We start from the raw sequence: 17,504 nt of genomic DNA on the forward strand, positions 1-17,504 counted from the left end.
TCACGTGCCAGCACAAGTGGCTTTGTGGTACGCGTGCCATGGGTTCGCCATCACGGGTATAGGGTTTCCTGGCTAAGCAGCGGGTTGGACTAGAAGACCTCCAAGGCCCCTTCCAACTCTGTTACTCTATTCTATTCTATATCCTTTTCCTTCCTTGCAAGCCATCCTTGCTTCTCACATGTCTGAACACTCTCATTCAGGTGCTGCGTTTTGTCCTTTGACCTTCTCACTTCGGCCTTGCGCATCATTTAATGTTTCCCGTTTATTGATAGACTTCTGAAAACAACTTGCATTGCTAACAAGCTGACAAAGAAGCTGAAATGTGTCCATTTCTGCAGATTCATAAGTGCAAATATGTCATGTCATTCCCTCTGTACTAAATTATTGGTAGGTCAAGTGCATCGGTTGGAGTGAAAAACTTGGCGTTGGAAGTTGAGCAGATGTGTCCTCCCCGAGGTTGTCGTCCATTCACACTTTTCACTCCCTCCGGGGTGCCCTGCAATTTACAGATCGGACATGAACGTGTCTGAATGAGAGCCTTGTAATGACCACTCAATCTGTTAGAGAGAGAGATTTAGCAAGCAGCCCAGTCTGCTTTTGACTGTACTTGGGTGGGACGGGAGGGGGGTCTATGCCAAACCCATCTCCAGATCGGAAGTCCCCCTCCCCCATTTCATTCAAGAGGAAAACTAGAAACACATTCCTGATTCGCTTTTTCGTTTTTGTCCTACCAAGATGAAATTTACAGTAACTTTAGAATGTTGCAAAAGCGATGGAGGTTTTGCAAAAATCAGAAGTGGATGCAGCAGCTTTTCAGCAACCTGCCTTCAAAATGTTGCCCTTTTAAATGTGGTCACTGCTTGCTTTTTTCCCCTGCATTTTCTTCAGAATATGATGACATTTGCAGGAAAGCTGGATTGATGTTAGTGGATGAAATGCACCATACCATTAATGCAGAGGTTTTCAAACTACTTATGCCTTTTTTCATCCCAATTTTAGTTTTTTAAAATGTTCGTAACTCTTGTTTTGGATCTAATGTAAAGAAATGTGCAGAAAGATGTGAAATATTTGCATAGACTTTGGGAACTAAGTTAGAGGCATGGAATAAGAGGAACTGGTGAGAAATGATATTTCCCCTCTGTCAGTGAATGGGAGCCAAACCTTGGCTAGGGAGAGGAGTTTAACTTCCCCTTTTCATAAAAGAAAATGGTTTTTCAGTTAGTGAAAAAGATAAGACCACTACAAAATTAGGCAGGAAAAATCTAAGGTATAAGTACAGATTAGGCAAGACCTGGCCCCAAAACAGTAACTGTGAGAGAGGCCTTGCTTGGATGATCACTTAAATAGGAGCCAGCAGCCAAAAAAGCGAATACAATCCTGGGTTGTATAAACAGAGGCATAGAATCAAGATCACGTGAAGTATTAATGCCACTTTACAAAACCTTAGTAAGGCCACACCTGGACTACTGCAACCAATTTTGGTCGCCATACTACAAAAAAGACGTTGAGACTTTGGAAAAAGAGAAGAGCAACTAAGATGATGAAAGGCCTGGAGGCTAAAACACGTGAAGAATGGTTGCAGGATTTGGGTATGGCCAGTTTAGAGAAAAGAAGGGCTGGGGGAGGGGGGAACGACACATTAGCAATATTCCAGTATTTGAGGGGCTGCCACAAGGAAGAGTTGGGGTAAAAATTATTTTCCAAAGCACCGGAGGGCAGGGTAAGAAACTATGATTTGAAACTGATCAAGGAGAGAAGCAACCTGGAATTGAGGAGAAACTTCCAAACAGTGAGGACAATTAACCAGTGGAACAGCTTGCCACCAGAAAGTGTGGGCACTCCATAACTGGAGGTTTTTAAGAAGAGACTGGACAGTCACTTGTCTGAAATGGTATAGGTTTTCCTGCTTGAGAACAGGGCTGGACTAGAAGACCTCCAAAGTCCCTTCTAGATTCTATTCTATTCTATTGTTCTACATTCCTACTCCTTTTCCTCTATTCTATTCTATTCTATTCTATTCTATTCTATTCTATTCTATTCTATTCTAAAATGTTTCATAACTTGTAAAGGGAAATGGGAAACAAAGGACTAAGCAAGTTTTTTTCAAGTTGGCTAATTATTTATTATTTCCTGTTTGGGATGTAGTTGTGAGTAGTCAGGTGGAGCTATCAGTTGAAGGCTGCATTTCACACAGGATCTTGCACTGAGACAAAAGTTACCTCTGGACCTCCTGCTTTGGGTGGGTTAGAAATTGTCCCGTGTTGCTCTTGATCCAGATTGGGATCCAATCTAACCCTAACCCTAACCCTCTTGGTACGAAAGGCCTGTGATTCTTAGGGCCCTAAATACATCCGGACCCTTCCTTTTCCCCCCAGATAGATTCTGGAGACGAGGCTGAAGTTCTTCTGAGTCCTCAGCCTTGAGACACCTCCCTCCCCCCGGGACCTCTGGAGGCCCCTGGGGGCCCAAAGACCTCTGGCTGGCCGCCACCTCTTAGATGACCAACGAATCCCATCCTTTTCCAGTCAGTCCACTTCTTTGGGCACAGATACTTCTCCGTGTCTCTGAAAATGAGATCCCTGTGGTTGTACCTCCTTCTCCACCCACTCACCCATCCACATAACAGTGGCAGTTTGACCACAAAAAGTGGATGCGAGAGTCAGGACAAAGGCTTCTAGGAGGGAGAAGGGCCCCAGATGTGTGGGACCAACAACAACGCTCACTCCTGTGAACATAAAGCACTCCTATCCTAAGAATATTTTCCACTTTACACTTCTTTAAGCTGTTGATCCAAAGATGGTTGTGTGTTTAAGTGTGTAGATAGGTGTCTATTTATTTATTCTAGTGATTAAATATGTTTATTCCCAGGTCAGATTTATTTTCCTAATTATCCACTGCCCTAAATGCAGCTTTTTTGTGTTTAAATGTAAACTATTTGTACAAGTGTGAAGGAAGCTCCATGAAACCCCTGCAAATAGCATAAAGCCGTATTAAAAGGTCTGGGGATGTTTATAGGAGTCAATCTTCTTTCTTTCCCTAGACCCTGTAACATTTTTGAAAGCAGCTCAAACCCACATCGGCTCTTTCAGGCTAGGTTTGGGCATAGATATGTCCCCTGTGCATTCCACCAGGAAGTGGGTTGGAATGCCTGGTGGAAGGTTCCAGAACATTCCCCACTTAAACAGCCCAGGGAGCATTGCATTCTAAGCACGCAGCCTTCCCAATCCCCGAGTTCCTGTCTGTCACTGCATTCTTGGCAGCACACAAACACGCACAACTTTAGCAAGAAAGAGACATGTAAATGCACAGGTAAGACCTGGGAAAAGCAGAGTTAGAGAGGAGCAATCTGCTCTTCCCAGAAATCCTTGGGATTCAAATCAGAAGTTTGGGGTTACCTTCTCATGCTGCTACCTTTCTTTAAAAGGCATCAACTTTAAGGAGACTTCCTCCGAGGCAGCTCATGAAAATGGATGCTTTTTAATTGAGCAGTTAGTCTGAAAAGCTGCTGTATTTTTTTAATTAGAGACCAAGTGTATTGTAGTAATCCTTAGCCAGAACTGAGATTTGCGTGCCAAAAATCCCTATGTTCTACTTTCCCCTCCTTTCCCTTTCTCAACTGTCTTTCGTTTCCCACCCAAAGGTAACCAATTAAAATCTTGCAAGCTGTTTTCCTAAAGGTCAGTTCCAGCATCCTCTGCATTGCACCTTCCTCCTCTTTCCAGTTGGGTGACCTTGAAGCAGCTTCTTTAGTAGTCGGCACAGCACCTACTTTCGGTTTCCCAAACCTGCTCTGCCTTCGTCCCTCTTCTCTATAATTCATGGCAGAGTGTCACCGCATGCCAGTGAAGCACAAGCAAATGTGAGGTAGCTGCTGACAGTCAGATTTTTTTCTGATTTTTGGCTACCATGACTGACATAGCTCTCCTTCTACAATATCTGGAACTCTTTGGAGATTCATGGAAGCAGGCCATTAAGCCAGCAGACACGCTTTCAAGAAAGACAATGAGTGTTGACTGTTGATCTGCCTCAGACCTTTGGGAATTGTTGGATATGTTGGGTTGGGTGAATTCTTCTTGCTTACTGTGCGATGCTGTGAAATTGGATGGGCCTTTAGATAGCACTTCCATCATTCATTATTGGCCAAGCTGACTAGAACTAATGGGAAAGGGATGGAATAACTTCTGTAGCTCAGAGGTGGCCCTAAAATTCATGCACCATGTTGATGGCAACACTGAAGCGTAGAAAATGGCCTCAGTGAGGCCAGCTGTCAGGGTTCCATCAACAAACAGGTCTCCAAGGCAAACAAGTTCCTCAAATAATTGATTTATTGGACATTTCATATTGGCACAGTCTGGTGAAAACCGACTCTGAAGGTTCCCACGGTTTTCATCCAATGAAAGTAAAAGTTTTCCCTCTTTCCCAAACAATCAGTCACATGATCCAATCAAGGTACCATTCGGTTGCCTGGTAACTTCACCCCTCCTTTCTCTGGCCACCTGTGGGGCTGTCTTGGTTCCCAGGAGAAAGTATTTTGCTTGGGCCATCTCTATTCCCCCCTCCCTATCCCTCAGCTCCAGTGTGGCAACACTGAAGCTGTCAAGATGGCTTCAGTCAGGTCAGCTTCAGAGTTGACAGTTAATTGAAAAGGACTTCCGTAAAGAAAAGAAATTGGAGAGAGGTTAGTCCAGGCTCAGCCTAATATAGCTTAGAACATTGACAGTTGGGTTTAGACACCAGAACCATAAACATTTTCTTGGCAAATCAAGAGTGAATAAAGACAATAGATTTATTGATTATGAAAGTAGCTCCTCCTGCTTCTCCTTCTAGAATGGCCTCTGGCTCAGGCGAGGGCGAGTTGGTCTACAAAACCTCTGGAGGGCCACCAGTTCCTCAATTATGCCCTGGAGATTTCACCTGTCCAAAGCCAGATATGGCCCTGGGTCAACCATGAAACGAAGCAAGGAATAAGAGATTCTAGACTTCACAATTATGGCCATATATTTGAACACACTAATCAGCATCCAGGGAAGCGAATCTCTCCTTGGAAGCAGAACAGTCTTTTTAAAGAGGAGGAGGGTGTTAGGAGTCAACCCCTCATCCTTGCCAGGATGGTCTTAGCAGTCCCGTTTCTTCCTTGGTTTCCTCCCCACCAACCATCAAGGCGCCAGGAAATACTGTTGGCTTTCTGGGTGCTCTTTCCACATGTCTGGCCCCAGAAAGTGATTAGGGTTGCATTGTCGGTTTGGGGGTTTGCTTAAAAAGAAAGGCTCAAGTGATTTCCGCAGGGATCTTTCGTTCCAGACTGTAACTCTCCTTTTTTTTTCTTGTCTCTGTTCTTCTCTTCCCCAACGTGCCTCTTCCATCATTTTCAGGCTAGAATTACTTCATGGCCAAAGGAAACCCCGGGCTCCTGGTTCAGTGAATTCAAGCGCGGTAAACTGGTAAGAGGAACCCAATTTCAGCTTTCTGTTTGGCTTTAACCCCTCTCATATTTTGCAGAGCAAAATGGCCCGTTGGCCCAAAGAGCAGCCAGCCACCTGGTATAGTAGCTACAAGCGAGGGTCTTTGGTAAGTGGCAAAGCTTCTGGCTCCCTCTGCTCTCCACCTGGAGCACGCCAGCCATGTCCGCTTCCCACATCTGGCCCAAAACTAATTTCACGCTGTAAGCTGAACTAACGAGCAGCTCTAGAAGAGTCCAAGGATGGCCGAGGAGCAATTGCCGAGGGCGTTTGAAGGCTCCGTTGGGGCCCTCACCACAACCGACATCTCCTTGGTCTTTCTGAGGTTAAGCTGGTCCTCTGACCTGATCGGGAGATTCTTGTAGATACAAAGGACAGGAAAGGAAAGGAGAAAGGACAGGAGAAAGGGAAGGGAAGGGATACAATCAAGGTCAAGCGAGGTACTAATACCACTCTTTAAAGCCTTAGTAAGGCCACATCTAGAGTACTGCATCCAGTTTTGGTCACCACATTATAAAAAAAATGCTGAGACTCTAGAAAGATTGCAGAGAAGAGCAACCAGGATGATGAGGGGACTGGAGGCTCAAACATACAATGAACAGTTGCAGGAACCGGGCCTGGCTGGTCTAGGGAAGAGAAGGACCAGGGGAGACAGGAGAGCAGCCTTCCAGTATTTGTGGGGCTGCCAGAGAGAGGAAGGGGTCAGGGTATTTTTCAAAGCACCCGAAGGCCAGACAAGGAATAATGGATGGAAACTGATCAAGGTGAGATTCAACCTGGAAATAAGGAGAAATTTTCTGACAGTGAGAACAATCAACCAATGGAACAGAAAGTGCCTTCAGAAGTTGTGGGAGCTTCATCACTTAGACTTTCAAGAAGAGATTGGGCTGCCATTTGTCAGAAATGATGTAGGGTCTCCTGCTTGGGTGTGGGGTTGGACTAGATGACCTATAAGGTCCCTTCCAATTCTGTTAATCTGTTGAAAGGAAAGGAAAGGAAAGGAAAGGAAAGGGTTTGAATCAGAACTTGATTCAGAACTGGAATTCTGCCAGTTGTCTGGCAGAAATCACAATTTAGGAAAAAATAATTAAGAACATGAATAATCGTGGAAAGGACAATATACATAAATGGTACTATATTAATAAACTACTTCACAGAAACTATGAAAGAAGATGTAATTCTAATAAGAATTTCATATAAAAATATTTCTGTTTGGAGAAAAATGCTCCAAAATGCACTGAAAACATTACATTAAAAATTATTGAACTGGAAAGATGGGAGGTTTCCCAAAATTGAGAAAATGGAACGGAAACACTTTCAAAGTTAGGCTAACTGAAGTCAACAGGTTTGCCTCTTTCTGCTGAAATCCATTCCCACTTGGCACCTAATGGAATTCAACCCCAGTTTCCAATTCACTTTGGAAGCAAACACAGATCTGAGTTAACAAGATCACAGGAACCTTTGGAAAATCTATACCCTGATGATGCCACAGCTGATTAGAGCAACAGAAGCACAGGGGAATCTTCCTCAATGTTGGGAAGAGGGCGGAATTGTGATAATAGCCTCCGCAACATTTGCCTTGAATGTTGGGCCATGGCTGAAACACGGGGAGAAAACCAGCTGCGTGTCTTTTGTGGTTGGGATCAAGAAAAGTCAAGAAGGTGACAAAAGATGTAAAATTCATTTCTCTCAGCTTTCATTGTTCCAAAAAGAACTTCCCAGCTTGACTCAGGTGCTTGTGCAACGTTTGCTATTGTCTCAGAACATCAAAATAAGGAAAAAGTAATGTTTCTGTTTCAATTTCATATTCCGCAATTCCATATTCCATCATCTGGAAGGCTGGCTGCAAAACAGTTTCAGATGAAGGTTAGGCATGTGAAAGGTCCTCTCTTTGTGAGGGACATGTGGGTAAACGTTTGGGAGCATACTTCAAGAAGAGCAGTGCAAGATTCTGAAGTTGTTGAAGCTCCGTCACAGTTATTCCCGATGATGTTCCCGTGCCTGGGTCTTCCTCTCGAGCAAGGGAATTCATTTATTAGTTCTAAACGGCGACAGTGACAGCTTTCCAGGACCTCTTGAAATACCCTTTACGCAGTTTTCATTTTGTTTTAATTGCTATATATATACACTCACACACGCACATCTTACTCTTCTGTCTGCAGTCAGCATGACTGTCCATGAAGTCCTCCTGAATGAGGTGCACAAAAGCTTTTCCAGCTAGGCAACACTGCCACCTGACAGGACGTGTCAAGAGCTTCTTCTCTGCGCAAAGGAGCCCATGCATGTTCCCAGACTCACCACACTGTACTAACTGGAGACGTCAGGTCCACTCTGGGTCTGGCTGGCCAACCCCACGGGTCTTGGGCAAATCATTTTGTTGTGGGGGAAGGATTTTATATGCAAGCAGCTGGTTTTTGCTCGTCACCTCAGATTTTGCCTTCCCTCTTATTTTCTTGCTCTCATTATTTTTCTGGTTGTCAGGATTGTTTCTTGAACTGGCAATGAGCCACCAGGAATTAGAAGATTTCCAACGGCAACTGTATCACATTTGCTCCTGCAGTGGGAATTCCGGAGCTATTTGAGAGGTTTCACCATTCTTAAGAAAACTCCTACCAAATTCCTCTGATGCATTAGATGACAGAAATTGAAAATTAATCCTAATATTCCCTTTGGTTTATAGCAATAGCCCTTAGACTTATATATCGCTTCACCGGGTTTTCACAGCCCTCTCTAAGCGGTTTACAGAGTCAACCTATGGCCCCCAACAATCTGGGTCCTCTTTTTACCTCCCTTGGAAGAATGGAAGGCTGAGTCCAGCCTTGAGCCTGGTGAGATTCGAACTGCCAAATTGCAGCCAGCCAGCAGTCAGCAGAAGGAGCCTGCAGTACTGCATTCTAACCACTGTGCCACCGTGGCTCAATATATTGTTGTGATTACCCATTTAGCTTACCCATTAAGATAATATGGCGTTTTGATTTGGGGACCAGCTCTGGATGTGGTCCCAGGGCCTTTAAAGGCCATTTGCAGTTCTGGATCTCAGATGGTGGATTTGGGGTTTTATCTCTCTCATGCTATTTTCCCCTCCCCCAGAAGACCTGCAGAGCTCCTTTTAGCATCTCACGGGCTTCAAACACCTGTTTGAGCTCACTCTGGTTTGAATGTCAGATGGTTTCCATCGTAAAGTCTTCACCGCGAGTCCTTGGAAGGGCCTGTTGCTCTGTTGGCTTGGCTTGAAACGTTCTTAAGAAGAACGGCCAACCCTTAACTGTCAGCTAACTTTTTGGAGGTAAGATCTGGTTCCCTCATTCACACACTGAATGATATAGGATTGATTAACCTTCATGGTTCCAATTAGCATTTTTTAAAAATTCTAAAAATTTACTTATTTATGAAATCTATTTGCTGCCCATCTCATATCCAACGATCCTGAATGGCTTACAGCACTAAAGCATTAAAAAACATTTATATCCATCACTCCTAGAAACGCAGCCGATAAAATAATTAACAAATAAAATCATTAACAGCAGATGGCAAAGGAGGGAGCTGGACACACAGGGAGGGGAGATGGGATTAAGTTTTAATTAGTCCAACACCTCCAGTATGAAGCTCCAGTATGAAATATTAATTATTTCCATAATAAATGCAAATTAGGCACCATCTCCAAAAACAGATTTCCAAATCTGTTAAATGTGGGTGCACTGGGGTTGTGTGCATGGCAGAGAGAGAAGGGTTTTCAGAAAGGTAGCTTTTTCATGAAAAAAAAATCAATTTAATTGACTGGTTAACTAAACATTGTTGATAAACATCAGTTTAATTTGCATATGTAATTCCTAGAAGTAGTTGAATCACACACAACACACACACACACACACACACACACACACAATATTCCTTGAGGTAAAAATATGTGGTAAGATATTTGGAGATCTCTTAATCTCTTCCCAAGTTCAAAGGGCATTTTACCAAATGATATCGTAAAAAATGACCTAGCGTTTCACCAATGGACTACTGCACTGAGTTCCACATGGGCCCTCTGCTTGAAGATGATCAGAGGTGCAGCTGGACCAGAAGGCAGTGGGTAGAAATGCATCAATATGTCCTCCTGTCACCACTGCTGTGCCAGCTGCAGTTGCAGCCATTTGGCTTTAAGGCGTTGGGGTCACCGCTCAAGAGATGTGATCTAGTTCTGAGGGACCCCCATGGCTGATAGTCCCTGCCCATCCTGGAAAAACAGTTGGAGGAGCTGTAATCCAGGCCCAGGAAGGGCGCCATCTTGGTTGCTGTGAACGGAACAGCCTCCTTGTCAAGATTCCAGCGATTGCCCTAATTAAATCGTGAGCCTAGAACCAAACTTCAAAAAAACTTCTAAGAATTTATTAGCAGCGACATACTGGCATGACCTGTATGGAGCTGATTCTGGCATACATAACTACAGTCACCTGTGACCCTGCTCCCCCTTCCCCCCTTGGTGTGTCATAAATAAGTTTCTCCAATTAAGCGCATATGTGTCCTCCATCATGTTCTCCAATCAAAGTTTTTCTCGGGCAAAAGCTCCAGTAGCTTAGCTACAATCTTTCTAAAGATAAGATTGGAATGGGCTTCTAAGTTCATTTGCCGTCTGCTTCTCCAGTCTTCCTCCCCCCGCTACCCCCTCTTTCTTATGGCAACTTGGAAACAAGTGTAGGAATGTTTTACAAGTTGGCACCAGGGCTTGGCTCCTCTCCTGAGCATCAAAAGGTGCTAAAAACCTGGTTGTTCCCTAAGCCAAAGATGGGGTGGAGCCCCTCAGGAATTTTATCTGACATTTCTTCTTCCAACGAAGTGTTCTGCCCAGAGTCTAATTGGTGCTGGGCGGCCTCTGAACTGAATTAATGCTGTGTCAGTCAGATGGCCACTCCACTTCTAATTGGAATAAGTTGCTTTTACAGGACGATCTTTCTGCATCAGAAGAATTTAGGAGATGATGAGACTAGTGTAAGAGTTAGTAATACTTTTATTTTTTTAAACAAAAGAGATTTTTTTTTTTCAAAAGAGACCTGTTCAGCCTTGGAAGGAAGGAAGGAAGGAAGGAATCTTTCTGTGGTTCCAAGCATGGAAGATGTTCTGCCAGTCCATCCTCACTGCTCTAAATTCACATTACATACGTTTTAAATAATGGAAGAGTCAGTTGCCATCTGTAAGTCTCTTGTGAACAGGTCTTGATGCAGGATAATCCACTGCCATCTTCTAGTTCCTGGTTGCTCTTTTAGCTTGTCTAGCATGCTTCTGCTTGCCTCGGTCAGTCATTTTGATCTCTCTCGAGACGATCATGGACCGGAGTCCAAATAACTGGTTGGTAAAACCTTTGTTTCTTTTTATCACTCTGTGTATGTGTGTGTTGTGTGTGTGTGTGTGAAATTGACTGATTCTGGGCATGTGTAGGCATGGCCCCATTCCCTTCTAGCCCACTCAGTCCTTTCCCACACTATCCAATGAACACCAGCGTCTTGTCTGGAAGTTGTTTAACTTTGGCATGCAATTCCAAGATATAAAGTGAGCATCAGATGCCTTGGGTGACGTCATCTCTGACACAAACACACAGGGAAGATTTTCAGATAAATCCATGCAGGAAAAATGCAAAATTCCAACATGGCTGAGAATGTCTACGGTTAATGCAGTGTTTCAAGTTCTTGAGTCTTTTCTGACTGTTCCAATTCTTATGTCTCTATGTAATGATCCTTTTATAATTCCACTCTTGGTTATCCTGCCAATTGAAGGTTTTTTAAATTACTTCCTACCTCCTGCATGTTGGAGAAATGAGACCTATTTCTCATTTCTAGGATTTGCCCAGCCTGAAACTCAAATCCCATTTATTTGTCAGAAACTGCTTTTTCAAACGTAACTGTAAAGAATTATCTCTGACCATCCCTCAAGGGGTGTCCAAGAATACCATGACACACTTTGTGGCACTTGGGTGTAAACTTCCTGCCGAATGGCTTCCCTCTTGCCTGCCCGCCATTTCTTGCCCAGCCTACCTGGTCCGCTTCTTCCTTGTCTCCTTTTCCACTTCCCCTTAGCTCTCCTACGTGGATGCTGACAGCAACCCCATTGGAGTGGTACAGATGACCTTCCTGAGGCTCCTAAGTGCATCCGCTCACCAAAACATCACCTACAACTGCTTCCAGTCTGTGGCGTGGCATGACGCCACGGTGGACAACTATGAGAAGGCCATGCGCTTCCTGGGCTCCAATGATGAAGAGATGTCATACGACAACAGCCCTTTCATCAGGGCGGTCTTCGATGGCTGTGCAGTGAGTAGTGATTGCAGAAAGGAGAGACCCTTCGTTCAGGGGGAGGGGGTTGGCAACCTCCTAGGCTGTCCATGTTGACAGTAGGACCTCCTTTTCATGGGCGTGATTGAGAAGGGGAGGGCAAAAAATAAGAGGGAATAGATTATTTTTTGACTAATCATCATTTAATGTCCCCATGATTCCTTGCATTCAGTCTGGGCAACTGAATGGAGCTGAGTATTTACTGGCCGGATGCCTTTCCTGTCACCAATGCGGAGTTATATTCAGCAGATATATTCTCAGTGTGCCCAGAGAGAGAAATATCTGCCTCTGTCTAGGATCGAACTCACAGCCTCCTGATTGTGAGGCGAGGGCTCCGCCTCTAGGCCACCGCACCACTCTAATGTCTAAAAATAATTATTACTGCCTATATTAGCTATCAACAAAAAGAGTTTAATTAAGTGGACTATAATAATACATTTATTGTGGTCAGTAACCAGAATTAATTGAGTGCAGCAATCAGCACTGGATTTCTCCCGTAAAAATCTGATTTTACGGAGAAAACGTTACATTCTTCTTCCACTAATAGAGATTAGAGTGATTAGAGCCTTTGGGTGGTTGAATGAAGGATCCACAATTTGAGGGGTAGGAGGAGAGGAAATATATATATATATATATATAGGGCACCGTCAAAGTGGTGAGGCCAGGAGTTTCTGATGGGTACCTGTGCTAAGAAACCACAGGATCTCAGAACAAACCAAGGTTTTTAGCTTTTCAGGTTCTCTAGACCAGGAATCAGAGACCTTGGCCTGAGCAGCATCCTATACAAGAGTGACAATTATATGTGCCCTTCTTATTCAAGAACTGGGTTTGTTTAGCCTATAGAAGGGAAAGTTAGACACAGGGCAAGCGTCTTCCAGCCCTCGAAAGCAGTCACAGGGGGAAAAAGGAGTGGGTAGATCCCAAGAGCCAAGAGGTTTCGCAGCAGGGAGAGATCTGAAGTTGAGAGTAGAAGGAATCTCCTGACCGTGAGAATTGAGGGGTCTCCACGGATGGAAGGTCTCAAAGGAAGGCCTGAGGTCTTTTGCCTTGGGGAAAAGGGGTGGACTAAAGACCTCTGAGGTCCCCTCCCATCCTACCGTTTGGAGAAAAAGATGGAAGGTTTTCATAACTTATAGTATTAACAGTATTAATCAAAATTAATACTTCAGTGGAAATGCAGAATTCACCTCCCAAAAGTTTGTAATGGGGTTTGTCCATGAGTAAAGATGGAGCACCTTTTGGAGACTACCTGCAAAATCTTTTTAGACCAGAGAGAGGGAGGGAGGGGGAGGGGAAAGAGGGAGGGAGAGACAGGGGAAGAGGGAGGGAGATGGGAGAAAGAGAGAGAGAGAGAGAGAGGGAGGGAGGGAGAGACCTCCAGCTATACAAAAAGTCATACATAGATTCATACACTTGTACAAAAATGCCTTATGTCAAGGAAAACCTTTGGCAAAAGCAGTGTGCATTAGGCAGTATTTTGAACAAAATGTATATATTTTAGAAATATGAACAAAAAGATATAAACCTTAATGGGAATTTTTTTTTTAAAAAAAATCCAAGTTACAGGAAGCAAACTTGATATGCCCCCCCCAAAAAAAAAAAAGATTGAAAGATACCCAAACCGACCAGCTTCGCCATCCCAGAGTTGGCAGGAGCCATGGTTTGCAGCAGGCTGCACATTCAACCCAAGCCAGGATTTTGTTGTGTTTTGTTTTTAAAAAATTCTAACTCAGCATAAATTTCCTGCTGTCAAACAACAACGTGCTTGGCTATTCAAGCAGCAGGAGGAGTAAGAAAATGTAATGGAGAGCAAATAAAATAATAAGATAAAATAAAATGGAAAGAAGGAAAGGAAGGGAAAGGAAAGGAAAGGAGGAAGGGAAAGTAGAAAGGGAAAAGAAAAGGGAAAGGGAGAAAAGGAAAAGAGAAAGGAAATGAAGGGAAGGGAAAGGAAAGGAAAGGAAGGAAAGAGGGAAAAGAGAAAGGAAAGGAAGGAAAGGAGAAAGGGAAAGAGGAAAGAGAAAGGAAAGGAAGGGAAAGAAACGTAGGAAGGGAAAGGAGAAAGGGAAAAGAGAAAGGAAAGGAATGGGAAAGGAAAGGAAAGGGAGAAAGGGAAAAGGGAAAGGAAAGGACAGATGGAAGGGGAAGGAAAGGAAAGGAATGGAATCTGTACCCCTAAACGGCCACTTGTCCTGCCTTCTTCCTCTGCAGGCAAAAAAGGGCTACCAGAAGACGGTCTTGGAAATCAGCACCCCCAAGGTAGAGCAGGTCCCCATTGTCGACATCATGTTCAACGACTTCGGCGAAGCGTCTCAGAAGTTCGGATTCGAGGTGGGACCAGCGTGCTTCCTGGGCTGAGGGCCGCTTCAGAAGACTCTCTCCAAAAGGGCAACTTCGTAACCTCATTGTGCCTTCTCTTTTTGGCTACTTCCTCTTTTTCGTCATTGCCGTTTGTGGGCCACCCCGTGCACGTTCTGAAACGGGACAGTTTGATGGGTTTGTTCTTTTTAAAAAAACCGCTCTCCTGTTTACCCCGACATCAATTTTGCCGCAAGACTCTTCCCCTCTCCCCTTCCTCCAACCCCAGTCAAAATCCGGACCCTGCTCCCCAACCGTCTCCAGAATCACATGACCGAGGGGCTCTCCGACTGGCCAGAGCAAGCCTTTTCCTCCTTTGCTGCGCCTCTTCATGGAGACCGCCAAAGGGCTCCACTCTCACGCTTCCATGTCTTGCCTTTTCCTCGAAACCAGAACATTTCCAGCAGGAAAGATGCCACTCCTGCCGCCTTTGCCTTCCTGCCTTCCTTCCTTTCAGCCACTTCTCCGCATCTGAGGGGAAACTGTCCAGTGATCACCAATTTCCCGTCACTGGAGAGTCCCCAGACACCATTGAAAGCCATCAGCCGGGCGATGCAGCCTGACCTCTGTACAGAAACATGGACGAAGGACTCTCGAAACCCCCCTCCTTGCTTGGATTCTCTTCTCTGCTGGGGTTTTTCTCAGAACCTAGATGGATCTCGGGGGGGCCCACCCGCCAAGAGACGTTCCTCTGGTTCGGTTCCTCTTTAGTTCGCAGGAGAAACACCGGGAACCGAGACCGTTAAAAGTGCCAGGTTCTGACTGCTTATCCCAATATGATAAAGGTGCTTCTATTTTTGTATTTTGTAAGTAAATATTTGTATATTATTATATTAAATATTAAATGTTTCTGGGTTCAAAGCATGCATGTGAGTTGCCCGTGCACCACAGGGCAGCCAACTTGTCCCCAGCATCCGACGCCTTCGCTAAGACCAAAGTAGGAATCAGCAGGGAACCGTGTGCTCCCCCCAGACTCAGGAAGCAGGTTTCCGCAGCCCCCCCCCCCCCCATCTCCTTAGGAGTGATATGCCTCAGCCTTACAGGCACCCAAGCCAATGGGATTAAAATTGAGCATTGCTGAACTTTGGGGGAACTGAGGCAGGCGTGTCTCTAGACAAAGGAAAACAGCTGCCATCTTTGCGCCAAAGACAAGCAATAAAGATTTATGGCCAGCTCCCTCACACACCCCTTCTTCAGGCTTTACCTAGTGCAATGTAGAGGTTTTTAAAAATATCTTTTACCAAGAAAATCTCCCCCCCAAAAAAAATGTTCTCTTATCTTTATTCCATTTTGTTGGTGCTATAGCTGTCGGAGGAACCTTCCAGACAACCCTGGCTGAGCCCTACCAGGGGTCCCTCCCAGCTCTCCCCTCATTTCATCCCGGTGATACACCACCTGTCCCCTCCCTGTCCCTTCATGACCTTGTATCATGTGAGCCATCAGCCTGTCATTGATGGGTCTGATGAGCGAGTTAATTCAACTGTTCTGGAGGTCTGGATTTTTCTTCGGTAGCAATAGGCTATTCATGCAACGCCTCTACCAGGGTAAACATGCCAGATTTGTACTCAGTTGCTGAATGTTTGTGGTGCTAATTTATGACTTTATTCAATGTACTGAAGCCAAGGCCAGACTTGATCTGTCTCTACCACTCCCCTCCTCTGTCTTTCCAGAGCAAAACTGAACAGTGCAATTGTGTGTGTCTTTCTCCAGTGGGGGGCTTGCAGCCATCACCCCCACCCCCTCTCCGGCTCACTGCTCCCATGCGTAGAAAGGGAAAGAGCACCCCATGCCTGGGCTGCAGCCTCGGGGCCAAGGGGAAGGGCACTGCTGTGAACTGAATGGGAGCCTTTGTGAGATGTCTTTTCCCATGGCGTTGCCTGACCCAGGGAAGCTCCAGGTGTGAGAGTAACTAGCCAGCATCTATCTTCATCTGTAGACTCCCCTGCTGGGCCAGCTGAGCTTCCTTCTGCCATTATTAGGGGCCATTACCCCACTCCTGCCTTCCTTTCCCACCGAGTAGAAACCTCTGAGAGTGGTGGTCAAGATATTGCTTGGAGTTCTTCATAGGCCAGGAAATGACCTGTTTCTGATTGAAAACTGCCACGGCCCTCGTTGCCTCTTGAACAGCCCTGTTTGGCCAATCTCTTGAAAGGGGTGGGAAACCTTCCCCGTAACCAGGCTCCCACTCTTCATTGGCAGACAGCAATGATCTGTCCCACCCCTGACAGATTTATTCCAGGGGACAAGCCTCTTCAAGGATCACTGAGCTGGAGATCCTAAACTGGAGCATCCCTCCAGAAGAATTCCCTGAAAGTCAACGGTTCAGAAGCTGCCCTGCACCTCATCCTCCAACCTTGGCACAATATTCATGGTGCTCTTTCCCTTCCTTGGGGAATTTGGGGGGAATCACCACCTGGGGGTGGAGAGCCAAGACACGCTCTCTTTGGTCATGTGATTCTGATCTGATTATTTCATCTCCCTTCCTTTCCTTCCCTCCTTCCCTCCCTCCTTTCTTCTTTCCTTCCATCCTTTCTTCCTTCCTTCCCTTCTCTCCCTCCCTCCCTCCCTCCCTCCCTCCCTCCATTCCTTCCTTCCTTTCTCTTTTGGTGCTTCTATCAAAATCCTACAGAATGTTGTAAAACTGTACTGTTGTGTCTTTCATTCCTGTTCCATTTTTTTCCTCCCCTCCCAGAACACTTAGTTACCGTATATTGCAATAAAATTTGCTTCTTGTATTTGCAGACATATCTTTCTGTGTAATTTTATCCCCTAATATATATATCATGACTTGAACAAATGTTGATAAAAAAGTATGAAAACAAAGATTTAAATACATAGAGCCCCCTCCCCCTTTGAAGTGAGGATGTGTGGGTATGACACACACACACACACACACACTTGTGTATGATCAGGTGACTCTATTTGAACAGGTTTCCAAATTCCAACCTATCGATGCCCGTGAGAGGTATTTTTAAGAGAGAGAAAAAATTGAACCTGTGTAATAAAGGAATAAGTGTAATCGATATTTTTCAATAAACCAAGTTTACTGTTTCCACCTAACCCCTTGATGTGAATGCTTCTTCTGCCTGTAGGTCCAAACCCCCTTCCTTCCCCCACTTGTCCTCATTTCCCCAAACCAGCCCAGCCTTGAGGGGGCACAGAAGCTTCACCAGCCAGGCAGCTGTGGGTCTTGAAAGGAAAGCGGTGAAAGGGGGCACAGAAATGGGGGGAGGGGCAGCCGTGGAATGGGGAAGAAAGCTGTCCGTAGAGATGCGTTAGCTGAAACCATGCTTGCCTCTTGCTCTGTTTCATCTGCCTTAAATCTTGGGCCGCTCTTGTTGGGTCCTCTTCTGGGGAAGTCTGGCACCCCTCAAAG

General features: G+C 45.1%; 1 protein-coding gene across 2 annotated transcripts in view; it reads left to right on the forward strand.

The window, feature by feature from the left end:
- The window catches only part of COL5A1 (collagen type V alpha 1 chain), a 264,470-nt gene extending 247,601 nt beyond the window's left edge, over positions 1 to 16,869 (forward strand). The window contains exons 64-66 of one of the 2 annotated variants that reach the window (XM_087943851.1): positions 5,373 to 5,441; positions 11,516 to 11,749; positions 13,982 to 16,869. In XM_087943851.1, the coding sequence (XP_087799977.1) occupies positions 5,373 to 5,441; positions 11,516 to 11,749; positions 13,982 to 14,128 (450 nt within the window). In that variant the 3' untranslated portion in view covers positions 14,129 to 16,869. Of the gene's footprint in view, positions 1 to 5,372; positions 5,442 to 5,499; positions 5,569 to 11,515; positions 11,750 to 13,981 lie in introns of both variants that reach the window. The other variant, XM_087943852.1, reaches the window with a different exon arrangement.
- The last annotated feature ends 635 nt before the right edge of the window (positions 16,870 to 17,504 follow it).

This window comes from Notechis scutatus, chromosome 15 (genome assembly GCF_049901735.1).
Source record: "Notechis scutatus isolate UNSWTSFEM ecotype Mainland chromosome 15, rNotScu1.2, whole genome shotgun sequence".
In the NCBI taxonomy this organism is placed as follows: Eukaryota; Metazoa; Chordata; class Lepidosauria; order Squamata; family Elapidae; genus Notechis; species Notechis scutatus.